The sequence below is a fragment of the Cibotium barometz genome, chromosome 32 (genome assembly GCF_041138505.1).
Source record: "Cibotium barometz isolate CiBa-2024 chromosome 32, ASM4113850v1, whole genome shotgun sequence".
Classification (NCBI taxonomy): domain Eukaryota; kingdom Viridiplantae; phylum Streptophyta; class Polypodiopsida; order Cyatheales; family Cibotiaceae; genus Cibotium; species Cibotium barometz.
In genome coordinates this window covers 52,961,814-52,979,548 of record NC_141077.1, presented here as the reverse complement: position 1 = coordinate 52,979,548, position 17,735 = coordinate 52,961,814, and the positions used below count along the sequence as shown (strand labels likewise).

The following is a 17,735-nucleotide window of genomic DNA, read 5'->3' as shown; positions in this document are numbered from 1 at the left end:
GGAAAGAGCACCTACCAACTTGACTCCTTGAAACAAAATGCCACCCTGAATAGCAAAGAATTCTTCTTGGATACATAGTCCCACACCAATGTGTAGTGAAATCCAAGTGTATAGAATGATGAGTTATCGGATAAATCATGCCCATGATCCCTCAAAGTGGACTATGAACACATCCTGTCCCAAAACCTCGAATAATGAACTCAGAACACACCGTGTCCATAGTCTCTGCTCTACATCAAAGCTGACCTTGTCCTAGCAGATTTTTAATGCTTGGGACTTCTACTGATGATTCCCATGCACCAAAAAATGGAGTTGCTAATAGCCCCCTCTTCCAACCATAAGCCTCCTCTAGCTGGAAGCACATGGGGGGAAACCATTTGTATAACTAGAGAAGAGCATCATCGTGGTTCTCCCTAGCTGGAGGGAGCCCTAGAAGAGTCACTAGAAGTTTATGTACCACTTTTCATGTGTCGTGTGTTTTCCCTTCTTCTGGGATGAAGCCTTACTCTTGCCCTTGTCCTTCTTCATGGACAAACAATCCTTAGACAAATGTCCTTTCTTCCCACACGAGTAGCAACAACTACAACCTTTCTTCTACACTATAGAAAGCGCTTGATCATGATGGATCTTCACATGCATCCTAGTTTGTTTGTCTCCCATAGCTTTGAAGTATGTAAGCTTTTCAAATACAAATTTTTCCTTCAGAACATATATCCATCATTTGTTTCTCTTTGATAGCTTCGAAGTCCTTTAGAACGTGTACCCATAGTTTGATTCTCTCCCATGGCTTTGAAGTCCTTAAACTTTTCAAATACACCAAATTTTGCCTTTGGAAAATATATCCATACCTTCTTGCTATAGTCATCTATGAATGTGACATAATAGTGGTTTGCCACCGCATGCTTGGTGGGACCCACACATATTTGTGAACTAGCTCCAAAATTATCATGTGCCTATTATACGAACACAATGAGGCTAGCATTGAGGTCAACTAGACACAATTCATCATAGTGTGACTGAGTGGGTGAAATAAAAGTTGGGTTGGTGGCTCATTTATTATTGAAGTTTACGTGATTAGGCTTGACACCTTGGGATTGGGGGATCCCAAGGATGGATAGCCCAATATATTGTCACATAGTGAGGACCAAGACAACTGTGATGGCATTGTACAGGATGTGTACATTGTATGGATCCTGACGATGCCAGGTTCTATGTGACCTCTAGCTTGGAGAGGTGGCTTCTCGCTATGTTTGGATTGGAGCCTATGATTGCATGACAAGTTCTAGGCTACCATTTTCATTGTCCTCTTCAATTTTTTGATGGTACTTGTATGACTATGGATTGCACGTATTCTGATTGCCTTGGTTATGTGAATCGGTCTTGGGCAAACACACAAGTGTAAGGGGTGTTACATTTGGTATCAGATCTTGTTTCATGTGTTCAAATTGGAGATTTATACCAAGCTTAATGACTTAAGTAATGTTGAAAGAGACTAGAGAGTTTTTGGCTATTATTTGGAGTACTTTTGTGCACCGAAGTTGCATGGACATCCTTGGCTAAATCACCATTTGGGAGTCTTTTTATGTGGAAATTATGTGGGAAATATAAGCCTTGATAGGTGTAGTTTTCATTGAGTCCAAGGTTTTGTAAACCATAGTGTCATCAAGAGAGAAATGGATTGGGAAATGTTGATTATTTAATAAAAACAAAAGAAAATACCTTTCTTTAAAATAAAAAAAAATCTATTCCCAGTTTGTGTGGTCACTCAGGATGTAATATTTCTACTGTGAGATTCAAAATAATATGTGTTAACTACATTTGGTTTAACATTACTTCTAACGCACGATCGCCACTTCTATACCACATCATTTGTAACTGTGTCCATGATGATTGACTATGGGATCTAGAATAGGCTACGCCATGTGTATTGATGGCCAAGATGGAATTTGTACCTAGGTATAAGCTTAACTAGATTTTAGGCCCCCGTACATACAATAATGAGAGGATTATCCCATTAATCCATAATTTGTTGAGAAATGTGGTGCCAAAGAGCACAAGGAAGAGATAGGGAGTGAGTTGAGTAAACCCAACAAGAGCAAAGTCTAGCATGAAGCCACATGAGCAAAGGGAATTATCCCACATTGATTTATAAGCCCAAGGGGGTACCCCCTTATATAAAAGGGGTCCATTTCCAAGAAATGAATCATATCACTTACACTTATCTCAAGTCTCTTTATGTATCCAAGCTAATTCATCTTGGTGTCTAATTGTACTTAAGTGCATTAGCACATACTCACACGATGAGTTTTCTCATTTTTATCCACCTTAGATTAGTATTGTCATTAGTGTAGAATTATTTTATGATTAGGTAAATGTCTTATCATTGGGAGAGCTTGATCCATGATTCTTAACATGGTATTAGAGCTAGGGTGAGGCTCTCCATTAGCTTAGTTTTCATCTCAATATAGCAAGGTGATTCGAGTTACCTTCTTGAGTTCCTTAGTTTTTTTTTCTCCACATTTAGGGTTTGTTAGTGTGAGATAAAGAGAGAGAAGGACCACATAACACAATAGTTTTTAGTGCAAGTTTCATTTAGCATATTCCTTGTTCAACAACTCCATTGGTATGGTCTCCATAGATCTATAAGGGGTGCAAAGAAAGTAAAGACAGAAGGTGTAGTCAAGAATAGTGTTCCTAGTAGAGCCTAGCAAAGGTAACTAAGGTTATTTGAAGCAAGGCAAACTGCCTACACCATTCAATAGGGTGAGCGTATGGCATGAAATGCTTGTAAACAATAAAAAACATAGCAACCTTCTAACTCTACGTAACTCGAGGCCAACATAAAGAAACAGTAGCTATATAGGAGGCCCATCAAAGCTATGTGCAACAACAAAATAGTCAAGAGCAGTAGCACCGCCCATGAGCCTACATAGTTATGATAACAAATGATCACAAATAAAGAGAGAGAGAGAGCAGGCCATTGAACATGCAGGAGATCTGGAGACGCAGTGTGCGGAGTGGATCACGAAAGAACATGGTCATCAAAAGACATCGTGTGGATCACGGTCTTCGACATCGACACATGGGCACTAGCACCATCAGCATGTGTGTTAGCACAAGCATCAATAATGTAGCCTTCATCGAAAAAAATTGTTCATAAAAAATTTGTAACCCTTGTAAAAGCGGCCAAATGAGCACTCTACCATGTGTTTGTGTAAAAATGAAGTGTACAACCTTTTGTAAAAATGCTATAACCAAATGAGTATGTGAGCATATATAAGCAACACTTCATCAAGCAAAATTAAGGATATCTCAAGCCAGCAAAGCAGTACCACTAAGTAACATCGAGCTACTAACGAAAATCATATATTGTAAAAGCCACCAAATGAGTAGGAAAATTGATATGCAAATGTAAAACACTTGACCGCCAGAGAGTAGCCAAAGTAGCACCATGGGGGGTGAAAATCAACCTGAACATCTCTAAAAGTAACCTCTGAGCTAGAGTGTAACCCAGCCAAAGAGCTCTGAGTTACCTAGCCAAGTTAGAAATGAGGGGGGCGGGGGGTGAAAATATGATATAAGACTCGCAACTAACCAACCTTGAGTAGCCCAAAGATTTGGCACCAAGGGAGTGTGTTGAGAAATGTGGTGCTAAAGAGCACAAGGAAGAGATAGGGAGTGAGTTGAGTAAGCCAAAAAAGAGCAAAGTCTAGCATGAAACCACATGAGAAAAGAAAATTATCCCACTTTAATGTAAAAGCCTAAGGGTGTACCTCCTCATATGAAAGGGAGCCATTTCATATCATTGCTATAGAAGCCTGCTTTTATATAGAATTATAACGTAGCAACTTGGATGGTCCATAACCGACTAGTGCTACTTCGCTTTTTCCTCGCTAGAGAAGTCCGCTTTCGAGATATTGATAAGAAACTTCACCAATCACTCTGTTTTTTCTCTAAGCAACCTAATTTTTTCCAAAAACATGATGGCATATCCTCCTTATTTGATATAGCTCTAGCCACTTCACCAATCACTCTGTTCTTTCTCTTAGGAACTCCATTTTGGTGAGGGGCATGCTTGCATGTAAGCTACCTTCTAATACCATGTTCTCTCAGGAACTCTCATCAAATGCATAGCTGAGGTGTGTACTAACCTCCACCATCTATCCTTAAGCAGTGTTAGCATGGCCTTGCTAATATGGGGGAAAACACATGCTCCTACACACATAGCCATGGTGTACATATGTACAGATGAGCATGGTGTAAGAGTCATGGATCAAGAACAAGATAAAAGAAACAAGATAAAGATACAAGCAAAATATCATAGTGTATTCCATATCCATCATCTTGTGTATCCAATTTGTATACAAGAGGGGCTTTATGTAGCCATCCAACCATGTGACTCTTGGGATACCCATGTAACTATGGGCTACCATAGCCTCCACAAGATCCTAACTCCCCACTATACCTCTTGTAAACCACTTCTTGATATGACATCTTTTAATGACCAAATACCACAACTCATTAGCCTAAGCTAATGCTAGTAATGCTAGGGGGTGTTCACACCCAAGCTAATGCCAAAATGCTAGGAGGTGTTCACATCCGTCAGCCTCTCTTCCCCTTTGTTTGATTGGGAGTGTAGTATCTCCTATCAATGCCAAGTACATCATGAGAATATGTGAATAAGTGGCTGCTAGAAGGTATAATGCAATTCAAGTCATACAATATATCATGTAAAAGTAAATAAAACTGATGGTAGACCAAGGAGATGGTGGGAAGATAATTTCCACCAATCTAATGAAGAGTCCACAAGTATATGCTTATGAAGAATCTTATCTATGGATGCTCAAGTGTTCTGGGAAGTCAACTTTATCACCACAGCAAGTAACTGTACTCTAGAAATCATTATATCATTTTCGTCTATAATTTTATTATGCTTTTAACATTTTCCTTTTGGTTTATATTCTATTTTTTCCTTTTACTATAGGTAACTTGATAAGGACTTCAGTGAGTTTTTCCTCTTGACCTCATGCCTTCTCACTCGGTTTTAGAGTGTCTTGGGCAGGTATCTCACTGAGCTTTCTCCTCTGACATTTATGCCTCTTTATCCGGGACTTATAGGTGACCCAATAAGAATCTTCAACTGGACTTCCTCCGAACCTCATGCCTTCTCACTTGATCTTACAAACGTCTCAGTAATATCCTCTGTGAGACTCTTCCGTTGGCCCTCATGCCTCATTTCTTGACTTACAAGTGACGCGATTAGGACTTCGCATGAGCTTCCTCTAAACCTCATGCCTCCTCACTTGGTCTTATAAGCGTCTCAATAGTATCCTCAACAAGCATCTCCTCCGACCCTCTTATGCCTCATTCTTTCAATATTAATGTTGTTTTTACATTGACACTGTATTTTAAGATAATACTTCAATAATTAATATATTTGAATTAGCCAACTACTTACCATCTATGTTTATTAAATTGTCCACCCCAAGTTTTCCACGAAGATAAAGGATACTTTTCATGTATTCCATGCAATAGACAAAGATGAGTTGGATTATCAAAGCCAACAAGTGACTTACCATATGTGTGCTTTAATGTGCTCATCAAATACCATATGTGTGCTTTAATGTGCTCATCAAATACTTTGAATTTTAAATTATTATCTTTATTATGTGATTTAGATTAATGCAAGGCATGCAAGATTCTAGTGAACTCATTCTTCAGCGATAGTGCTTACACAAATAGAATTTAAAAAATTTAGCATGGTCATTCTTGTCGTAATACAACTCACACTTTCTTTCCATTTTTAGTGTTTGATTTGATCAAAGCCTCGCAACTAATACACTACACTAACGCAAGACCAAGTGTTCTCCCAACAAGTAAAGCTTAGTGCAATATCAAGATTCTTGTTGTTCACACAAGACTGCTTGATCTTAACTTCTAGTGTATTTTAAAAAAAACTCCGACACAATGGTACATTTCTAAAGAGCAACCATGTTTCAGCATTGCAAATCTGCAAGGAATCTATCAATGTCAATTCAACTTTGACAAATTGAAATATGATATGATCTCAACCTTCAACGAATTACGCTTGATTGCTTCTCTTTTTTTAAAAATCAATGCTTTTTATAGAGCTATTCTGGATAAGGAGAGTGCACCTACTTAGTCAGCTAAGATGGACTATACACTTCAATAATCACATTAAGATTTACAGCTCCTCTAGATGATGAATGACAAGTAGAAAGAGGTAAAAAAGATGAACCAAGGTTTGACTGAAGGAAAAATTCCCCACCCATGAAAAGAGGAGACCTCACCCTCCCATCCTGGTTCCTTTGAATTTTGAGCAGCTTTAAGAGAGAATATTCTCATTTTGAGAAGCTTTGAGAAAAGGGTATGGAGAATACCTAATAAATTCAAATTCCAAAACATGTGCTTTGTGGACTCACATAAAGACATTAAGTGAAATATGAATTGCTTTAAGAAAAGGGTATGGAGAAGCAATTGTTGTGTGATTGAAACAATATCATGATTTCTCACATTAGATGAAATATGGACTCATTTTTGTTCCTCAAGGATTTCCACACCTCCTCTCTCTAGAAAATTAAGCTTACGGTGCAATTCTTGCAACTTTCGAGTAGAGTTTGGACATTTAGAATCTACTTTTCGAGACCTTTCCAATGATACATAGCATGATAAGTAATTTTGAATATTCAAGAAATCTCCAAATTGGTGATGACGTAGCATGTTACAACTCAAAAGTGAGCGGTTGAACATTTGGAATCTACTCTTCGAGACCTTTCTAATAATAAATAACATGATAAGCAAGTAGATTTCAAATATCCAAACTTCGCTCTCTCTTGAGTTGTAACATACTACATCATCACCAATTTGGAGATTTCTTGAATATTCAAAATTACTTATCATGCTATATATCATTGGAAAGGTCTCGAAGAGTAGATTCTAAATATCCAAACTCTACTCAAAAGTTGCAAAAAATTTCACCATGAGCTTAATTTTCTAGAGAGAGGAGGTGTGGAAATCCTTAAGGAACAAAAATGAGTCCATATTTCACCTAATGTGAGAAATCATGATATTGTTTCAATCACACACCAATTCACACTAATCCAAATTCATGTAAACAAGCATCCATACAATCAATCAAAACAGTAGTCAAATTCTTCTTACCCAACTTGAACACTAGAAAGATAGCATGCACACATAGACTTCAATGGACTTCACTATCGTTAGAGCAAAAGATAGATAAATTTATAAAAAAAAGCTCAACTTGCTTTCCAAGCTTATCAAGACTCGTCTAGTATAATGGAAGTATACATGATCAAACAAGACAAACCTCATCTTGCAAGAAACAGGCCAATGATGCAAACACCAACCATAAATGCACACTCAACACTCCAGCCACCAAAACATAACAGGTAGAAACAAGGGAAACTGGCCTTCATAGAAAAGCGACCACAAAATCATGTGTGAACTTTAAGGCGCGAATTTAACAAAAAGATAGAGATAATGCTACACACACAGAATTGGCATCTGAAAAAAGGAGGAGGATAAGGTTTAGAGCATAACCAACCTCATGCCCATCCTTACACCCAGTAGTAAGGTGATGACGGAGCCCAATATGTGCTCTTTGGAGCAGACTGTTGTGGGTAATTCTGGTAAGACATGATGTAATGTCCTTGACCTTGCATTGCGTGGCTCTTGGCGCTGAGGAAGGTGCAGACTGCCCTTTGTATGCTCCTTGGCCATCATCTTGGTTAGGGCTTCCACAGCAACATAGGCACCATAGCCGGGTTTTATCATATGCGCCATGGATGAGCCGGTCGGTGGTGATGATCCGCCCTTTACCGCCCGCAGTTACCCTCCTTGCAAATGAGGAATGTCCCTGTGGCATTCACGCCCAATCTTCCAAGGATGTGTTTTCGAGGATTGGGTAGGAGCTCAAAAGCAGGCCTGCAAGATGGATGCGGCCTTCACGCATCAGTGGTCGGAGTTGAAGATGGAGGAGACGTCGGCGGCCTTGCCAATGTCGCCCTGCACGGCGATGGCGGTGTCACCAGAGCCTTGTTGTTGGATGAGGGAGACCACCTCGAAGGCAGCTGCAGAGTTGCCCTGGTAGCACACAACCACAAAGGTGCGCGCCATGGCAGGCAAACCTCTTAGCCTATACCTCTTGATCTCTCCGTAACTATGGCGACCCTACCTGCCAGATCAAGCGCAGAGGAGGACGCCACAGAATAGCAAAGAGGAAAACAGCAGAGGGCGCACACTTCAGAAAACAACAAGTAAGTGGTAAAAATACCAAAGAGGAAACTAGCAACAAGTAAGTGGTAAAAATACCAAAGAGGAAACTAGCAACAAGTAAGTGGTTCGCCAGCCCTCATCCCGGCGGGGCTGCCTCCACCTCACGGAGGCTGGGTGTGTGTTTCTAAAAATTTCCTCCACCTTCCAAAAAAAAATATCAAAAACATGCTAAATAAAAATATCAAGAACATGCTAAATAAAAATATCAAGAACATCAAGAAACACGTTAATCTCCCTTGTCATGGGATTTTGAGAAAATCAACAAACATCATGGTTAATCTAGAATCAAGAAAGAATCATGCATGCTACTAATTTCTCTTCTTGCAAGAAATGTGTACGGATTAAGCATTTGACTTCTAGTCAAGAGCTTGTGCGCAAGGAGAAGATTAAAGCTTCTCGTCCCATCATAATGGCCGAGTGTTAGCATAGGCTTACTAACATGGAGGAAAACACATACTCCCACATACATAGCCATGGAGTACACATGTACACATGAGCATGGTATCAAAGACATGGATCAAGAACACGATAAAAGACACAAGATAAAGATACAAGCAAAACATCATAGTCCATATCCATTATCTTGTGTATCCAATTTACATACAAGAGGGACTTTATATAACCATCCAACCATGTGACTCTTGGCATAGCCATGTGACTACTGGGCTCCCATAACCTCCACAAGATCCTAACTCCCCACTAGCCCTCTTTCTTGATATGACATCTTCTAATGACCAAATCCCACAACTCATTAGCCTAATCTAATGCTAGTGATGCTAGCTAAGGGGTGTTCACACCTAAGCTAATGCCAAAATACTGAGGTGTTCACACCTATCAACAAGCACTTAATCCAATGACCATATTACTTCTCCACAAGAGCTTTAAACTCTTTGAACTTCCCCAAAGCTTCACTCTTCTCTTTCAAGAAGTAGATCCATATCATCTTGCTAAAGTTATCAATAAATATGATGTAGTACATGTTTCCGTTAATGGATTGGATCTATGTAAGACCCCAAATAGCACTATGCACAATCTCCAAAGGTCTTCTACTCATTTGACCTTCCTTGGGAAATGGCGATCTTGCTTGCTTCCCAAACTTACATGTATCACACAAACATGTGAACACACATCATATTTGAACCTTAGCAAACCACAAGGCATGTCTTTTGTTTGCATAACTTTTAGGTTTTGAATGTTCACATGCCCAATTCTCTTATGCTACATATTAATCTCTGGCATAATCCCATGACTACGCGAAAACGTGGCTTACTTCAATTCTAGAATAGCTGCATCCAAAGTAAGCATTCTTTCTTTCTTTTAACCCTTTGGAAAATGAGCTTACATCCATTTTTAAAGTCTTCCACAAAGCAACCATGTTCATGAGATCTCACTTGTAACCCTTACTCTACTATATGTCCAACTGCCAAATGCCAAATTTCTTAGTGTGATAGATGATACATACAACAATTTAGACTTGGTTTTCACTCTAACATCATTTCCTAACATGAGTAATAGAATGATGTGTGTATCATCTCCCTGTAATAAACGAGAGGGCATTACTATTATCATATATCTGAATAAGTAATTTTGAGCATACTAGTTTGGAAAGAATTACTCGTGGAGGGAATATAATAATTTCTAAAATGCATGGAGCACAAATTTTTATTTTTTGAATAAAGCTAACAAGACGGGACGGCAATACAACTATTATCATTATCATATATCTCAATGAGGGAGTTTGAGCATACTATTTTGGGAAGCAGCGGCGTTGAATGTCTTCTACGAATGAAGTGAGGGCCACGTGGGAAGACCCATGTTGGGAAACGGAGTATGTTTATGGGGTTGTGGGGACCTGACAGATAGTTATGGATGTACTGGCTCTTGATCAAAATGTTTAATGGTATTAAATATGCTATGAAGCCTAGCACTAGTGCAAGAAATTTCCATTTAAGTTTGTTTGTTCCAATTGCATGCTTTGTTGATTTATTTTCTGATTGTAAACAATTGAGAAAAACTAGAACAACTTTTATATGCAAAGATATAGATGAAGCTTGGCTTGATCATTTGTTTGACAAAGGTTGGAGAGTGAAATCATTAAAGGGAGATGATTTGATTGAATGTTGATTGAACACCTCTGACATTGCATTTTGATGAGTGTTATAACATTCAAATATCTTTTTGTGGAACAGTTACAAACCTTGTTTGATTATACTTAGAAAATTATCCTAATGATATTTTGGAATCAGATACTATACTGCCAAGCAACATCTGTGCATGTCATTTACTTATAGAAAGTGGCAATTGATCAACAACTAGGAAAGCATGGACCAAGATATAAGAGATGGCAGCCTCTCTTGCTTGATAAATATAGTTATGATTCAACACGGTCACCCATCATTGACATTGGAAGTGGAAGAGAATTGGACTCTCGAATATGTTGGGAACGAATTAGAAGTAGCAATTTAGAATCCTCTATATCAATTTTGCTTCAAGCCCGATGGTTGGAAGGTAAGTAGAAAAAGAGAGCATCAGATCATTTGTAAAGATATTGCAGCCCCACATGAATTGGAGGCACTACAAGATATCTGATGTGACCATGTATCTGTATATGGTGACAATGTATTTTCCATATGCAATAAACTTATCTATTTAGAACATTGCTTTTGTAATGCTTTATTGTTTAAAACAATGTATTGAAGGCAAAAATCCTCCAATTGAATTTTTTTGTACTTGACCTTGAAATGATTAGAGTGATTTTCTTTACCTTTTGGTGCAGGTTGCAAGGGTTTGCCACGCATAGTTTAAGGTTTGGTGGGCTCTTTGAGAATTAGTGAAATATTGCTTACAAAAGCAAGACGACAAAATGCACGCCATGGGTAAAGTGCAAGTATATGTATGGCAATCTTTGAAAGGGAGCGCAACACATACAAAGCTGAAAAGACAAAAGGCGCTTAAACCCACAAGGTTGCAAGGTGGCGATGGTTTCTAAGGCAGCAGGCTGGAGGATGCGGCATGAATGAAGGTGTCAATTGCCGGCTTGATGTGGATAAAAGGCCGTTATCACAGCGGAGGAGGAGAAAGCGTAAGCAGCAACAACAGCAACATTAACATTAATATGGCGCACTATAGCGAGCCCTTGCTGTGGCGTGGCAGCTTGTGGTCATGGGAGGGGGTGGTGCTGCTGCTGCTGCTGGGTCTGTTGTGGTTGCAGCAGCTAATGGGCGCCCATGCATACTTAAGGGTGGTGGTGGTAGAATCGGAGACGGAGTTCGGCTTCTTCCTGCCCCCTCACCCTTTCCAAATAATTGGCGATCACGAGACAGATGGCATAGCCTTCTGCTCTGACCCATTTGCCTTTGGTGCTAGCTGCCAGCCCTTCCCACCGGCCTTCATCCAATCCGTCCATTTCAACTCCACCGACACTTACACCCAGGTTACTCCTTTGCCACCTCTCTCTCTCTCTCTCTCCTTAAAACACGTTGCCCTCTTAATCTTCATGGGCCTCTCACACACAAATAACGACCTAAAAATTACTAGATTAAGACTCCAGCATACTATAAAACCACCTCATGAAAGCTTTACATACCATTTGAGGGTACCTTTCTTGCAAGGACTCATAACACATGTTATCAGTCACCCAACCATCATACATGTACTACTAATACAAAACATCATGCCATTTCAAGGGCTAGAATTTTGTTAATTTATATATAGTTCGTTAATCACATCAACCATAAAATAAATAGAATGGTCAAGTTTCATTGAATAAATAACATTCTTAAACTAATTATTTTGTTTTAATTTAAAAATGCCAAGTGTATGCTCAAATTACCTGCCAACTAGGGTAGATTATCTTTTAGTCTACATTTTGACTTCATAGGCTAAAATTGATATCTACATGATGATATTACTTATGAAATAAGAATGGATTCTTTTTCATTATATTGATGTGTATGGGTGTGTGTGTGTGTGTGTGTGTGTGTGTGTGTGTGTGTGTGTGTGAGAGAGAGAGAGAGAGAGAGAGAGAGAAAGAACCATGAAGGATGAGGAAAGATTGCAATTTGATATTTTCTCATTAAATTTGTTGATAGGTGACTGGCCGTATAAATGGGAGTATTTACACTAACAATGAAGATGGGGGTGGGCAGTACGACCATAACAACTCTCCTGTGGGCGGGAAATGCTACGGCTACCCTTTCTTCGTCAACTTGATTGAGCCTTCTGATGGCCTCTATTGCATTCGTTGTTGCATGTCCAAACATGATTGTCCCACCGGAAGGTCCACCAAAGGTTGCCATGCGGTCATCTCGGGTGATTACACCTAAACACCACTTGCTCTTTTGGATTAGTGAAACATTTGGAAGAAAATTTCTCACCTCATTCAGAACATCATTTCTGCAACATGACAATCTCTTTGTATTAATAAAGGTTAATCACCCACAAGTACCACAAAGGTTACACAACAAATCATTATTCTCAAAGCATTGATTTTATATACCTATTCAGAAAGTTATGTGTGTGAATGTTGTTGTGGGTCAAAGTATTGAGTTTATTTAAAATATATCCCATTCAAAAATGTGTGTGTGTGTGTGCGTGCACGCACGCGTGCATGCGTGCGTGTGTATGTGTGTTTTCTTTTTCACACACACACACACACACAGGCCCATGATGTTGTGTCACTTTTTGCATCATGACACGTTAATGATGCAATTAAGAAAAAATCATATTCAATGCTCTTTGTATATTTCATGGAGATTAACCCACATTAGATAATTTTGCAAGCTATTGGTAAAGGTTTTTGATTACCCACAAGAGAAGTAAATTGCTCCATGAAAGGGTTACACACTTCAATATAGTAAAACCTCCTTAAGAAATAATAACACTCTTGTTTTGTAATCCTCATTCCATTTAAGTCATTGAATGAATCGTCTACCTATTTAAGCATTTGAAAGTATCTTTGTGTTGTATTGCTTCAATTTGTATGTACCTTTCTTGATGATATCAAATAGGTTCTTTGCTTATATGAGGGGTCATGTTATAGAGGTAATTGCTATATCTTTTGAAGAAACTCTTGGAGCCACCTTTTGTGTGCCCTTACCAATATATTCTCCTATAAGATCATTTTTTCGTTTCCTCTTAGTTTACCCTTATAACAACCTTTTGTTTCATCATGGACAGTGCTAAAAAGAACATTATATTTTCCTCTTAGTTTACCCTTATAACAACCTTTTATTTCATCATGTATAGTTCTAGAAAGAACATTTTTTTCAATCAATCAAAATAAAAAGTAACCAAATTTTAGCTTAAAATTTTAAAAAATGCCACACATATAACTAAAATTTTGTCCCTTGAAAATACAAACAGCATAAAAACGTTACAATCAACTCCAAGATGTGAATGGTTCCTATTTAAAGTAGCATTTTGTGTTGTTCAAAGTGACTAGTACCAATTACATCACATGAGATATACATATGGAAATGTTTCTTATTTGGGCTAATGTTTGAAAGTATGTGGATATCACTAATGCCTTGATGCTTGGGGAATACGCAGATATCACTAATGTTAAAAGACATGGTACTAATGTTAAAAGATGTGGTGTGCGCTTAGTTATTGAATGAATCAAGCAATGCACAAGATCATCACATAATCAATCTCACACCACTAAAGCAACACATGCCACCACTTAGGTGTAACCAATGAGCAATGGAGTATATCAAGGTTACCACAAATGCATCACATAGACATATACCAATGAAAAATGCAAAGAGAGAGTATTTCCACAAAGGAACACTTAGTATATTGATCACTAAGCAAGTACACAAAGTATGGGCACTATACTCTCCACTTAGTTCTCTCTAGCTCTCCAATGTGTGAGTAGTAGTCCTTGAATTTATAGACTCATGAGAGGGAGGCGCTTCTCTCCATCTCCCTATGATTTCTCACCACACTCACCTAAAAGGTGATGCCACAATCAAAGGAAGATAACTACCAAACCTACACCCAGTTACTCTAGTAATTGAGCCTTCTAGACTTAGAGCAAACCACTCTAAGAAGGTATCACTAAGGAAAACACACTAAGAATGGATGTTAGATCACATGTTCTCTAACACTCTCCCTTGATCAAGCATACATACCACGTAGGGTGTGCTTGGATCAACTCTATCACTAAGATATCACTAAGATAACAAAGTTACCCCACAGGCTATAAGATGTCATACAAACTGCTAGAATAATTAGTTAGAGAAGATTGCCTCCTCCTTCTCTGGTTTCTTTGCCTTTCCCTTCTCTTTCTCGTCTTCATCCTTCTTCCTCTTGAAGCAATCCTTAATGATGTGGCCCTTCTTTTTGCAATAGTAGCAAGTTCGAGGCGCCTTGGTCTTCTTGTCCTTGATTGTAGAGCAGAGCAGGCATGCTCCACTGGAACTACTGTTGAAGGAGATGAATCTTTGGAACCTTCCATCATGCGAGTTTCCTCTAGGATGAGGGAAGAAGTCATTGAGGTTAGTGTATGATTGTTTTAATTGGCTGTCCACTAAGACACACGGCTCATAGCAAGGAGGCATGCTGTCCACTGAGACACACGGCTCATAGCAAGGAGGCATGCTAGAAAGCAACACATAGATGGCTTCCTCCTCATCAATAGTCACACCTGGCACCACTGAGTTGATCAATCATACAACGGATGTCATTTACATGAGAAGCAATATTGGTTTTATCATCCTTTTCCATCCTATAAATTTTCTTCCTTAAGAAGAATCTAGTAGCTTCATTAGTTTGCCCAAAGATAGACTTGAGTCTAAGCCATGCTTCATTTGAAGTCTTTGCAAAACTAACTTGATGAATTTGGCTATCACCTAGCCCACAAATGATGAGAGATAATGCCTTTGAGTCTAAAGTGATCCACTTAGAGATAAGATCTGGATCTCAACTTGGTATTTTCTCAATTACATTTACCACTGCCCACATGTCTTTCTCAATTAGACACATTTGCATTTTGTTGCACCAAGTATGGTACTTGGAGCCATCAAATTTTCAGTTTTGTCAAACATTTTCCCTACCATGGTTGCCATGGTACTCAACCTAGCACACACACATAGTGTTACACAAACAAGGAAGTCCTTTATAGCTCTAGGACTTTACAATGGAGCTTGGCTTTTCACCTAGAAATGCTTTTACTCAAGGATCCCTTCACCAAATAGATGAAGGTGTGTGCACATAAATTTTGACCACTCCTGATAGTGTGAATTGGCGTGGATTTTGGACTTGGGCTTAGATACTTCGGCTAGTGCAAGTTGGGCTTTAGTTTTAGTTTGTAAAAACCTTGACATTTGACTAGCACTTCTCACACTTGAACCCTTCAACGTCTTGTCACTAAGCAATGCAATATGACATGCAATGTGCTCTTTATAGTTGCTAGATCATGTTACAAAATGTTGATCACAAAGAAGTGTAATGTCCACTTAGATGTGTGTAGCTAGGCTAATGAGAGAGTCTTCACAAAGAGGCTATGTAAACATGCCTTCTTGTACACATTGGAAATTAGCAAATAATAATCACAAAGATAAACTTTTGAACTTTTCCCTCCTACAAACAAGGGAGAATTTTTCTGCAATCGTGGGAATTTGTTGCTAAATTGTTGTTGGAGGGGATTGCCCCTGTGTGCGCCAAAGGAGCCCCCACAATCTTCTCACCAACTGCAGCTTATCTAATGTTAATTAAGCTCCATTAACACTTACTTTCTTGTACAGGCTCTGCATAATGGCATGCACTGTATACGCTGATTTGACTAGTTCTTGGGCTCAACCACCGCTACGCCACATAATGGGCTACAAGACCCCCACAAGAGAGCTACTGATGTGTGGCTTGATTCATGGAATGATGGCCTCCAATTAGCTTGTCTTCTCAGCTTCTAACAGACTCTGAGACACCCTCCTGTTAGAATGGTTGTAGGCGGCGTCTATTGCGTTGTTGCTATAGGCCCAAGGCCCTAATCCTAACGCCTTGTGATGGGCTACAGAAGCCCCAAATCAATGGAGGTGATGGGCAATCACCCAAGTGTGATTTTGACCCTCCAATTTGCACCTTTTTTTGCACACTGTTTTTGTCACTCAGAAAAAACAGCAAGTACCTTCATTAATGTTGTTACCCATTAAGTTTATTATTGAGAAAGGCCTTTGGATGGTCGATGATCACTTAAAGAAGAGATCTGAGCTCAGCTTCAATGCCATCAATGTTGATGCAATCAAACTCCCTTCACAATGCTCTCACCACCAATACTCACACAAAATTTCTCTCACACGTAGAGATTCCCTTCTTCTAATGCTCATTCACAACCACAATGGTGTGCCCCACTAAGTTGAAAAATCCCCCCCTTAATCTCTTATTGTGTCACTCATTAAGAGAATGAGAGAAATGGATAAGATGAAGTTTTCAAGATAAGACCCACAAAGGATGTTGTGCTGCTCACATAAAGACCTACACACACGTGTGAATAGTTTTAACTCCTTCTTCTTCACTCCAATGTGCCACTCAATGAAGTGACGAATCAGCCCAAATGCAACAAAGAGGTTCTCACAATGAATACCTTTCAATGATAGTATAAAATATTCATATCAACGCAATGAGAATCACTCATACACCCACAATCACTAAGATGTTTCTATCAACTCATGAAAGATTACACTCCCATGGAAAGGAGCTTTGATACCATGTTAAAAGACATGGTGTGAGCTTAGTTATTGAATGAATCAAGCAATGCACAAGATCATCACATAATCAATCTCACACCACTAAAGCAACCATGCCACCACTTAGGTGTTAATAATGAAATGTAACCAATGAGCAATGGATTATACTCAAGGTTACCACAAATGCATCACATAGACATAAGCCAATGTAAAATGCAAAGAGAGAGTATTTCCACAAAGGAACACTTGGTATATTGATCACTAAGCAAATACACAAAGTATGGGCACTATACTCTCACTTAGCTCTCCAATGTGTGAGTAGTAGTCCCTGAATTTATAGACTCATGAGAGGGAGGTGCCTAGGGCCCTTTATTCTCTCCACCTCCCTATGATTTCTCACCACACTCACCTAAAAGGTGATGCCCCAATCAAAGGAAGATAACTACTAGACCTACACCCAGTTACTCTAGTAATTGAGCCTTCTAGACTTAGAACAAACCACTCTAAGGTATCACTAAGGAAAACACAGTAAGAATGGATGCTAGATCACATGTTTTCTAACAACTAATTCATGTGTTGCTACTTATCTAGTAGCAAATGGTGCTTAGGTCTTTTCACCCACAAACTTTGCTATAATGAACACTTGGTGCAAAAAGAATAAAAATTTGTTCTAATATAATTATGCATTGATTATCAAATTAAGATAGTTTGTTCTTTTCAAACTTCCTATGA

General features: G+C 38.9%; 1 protein-coding gene and 1 pseudogene across 1 annotated transcript; one reads left to right on the top strand and one right to left on the bottom strand.

Moving 5' to 3' along the window:
- Nucleotides 1-7,458: 7,458 nt before the first annotated feature.
- LOC147620337 (short-chain type dehydrogenase/reductase-like) lies at nucleotides 7,459-8,791 on the bottom strand (annotated as a pseudogene).
- Nucleotides 8,792-10,624: 1,833 nt separating this feature from the next.
- LOC147620336 (uncharacterized) lies at nucleotides 10,625-12,851 on the top strand. The gene is made up of 2 exons (XM_086772744.1): nucleotides 10,625-11,749; nucleotides 12,408-12,851. The coding sequence occupies exons 1-2, from the start codon at nucleotides 11,333-11,335 to the stop codon at nucleotides 12,639-12,641; spliced, it is 651 nt and encodes a 216-aa protein (XP_086628870.1). The 5' UTR covers nucleotides 10,625-11,332; the 3' UTR covers nucleotides 12,642-12,851.
- The last annotated feature ends 4,884 nt before the right edge of the window (nucleotides 12,852-17,735 follow it).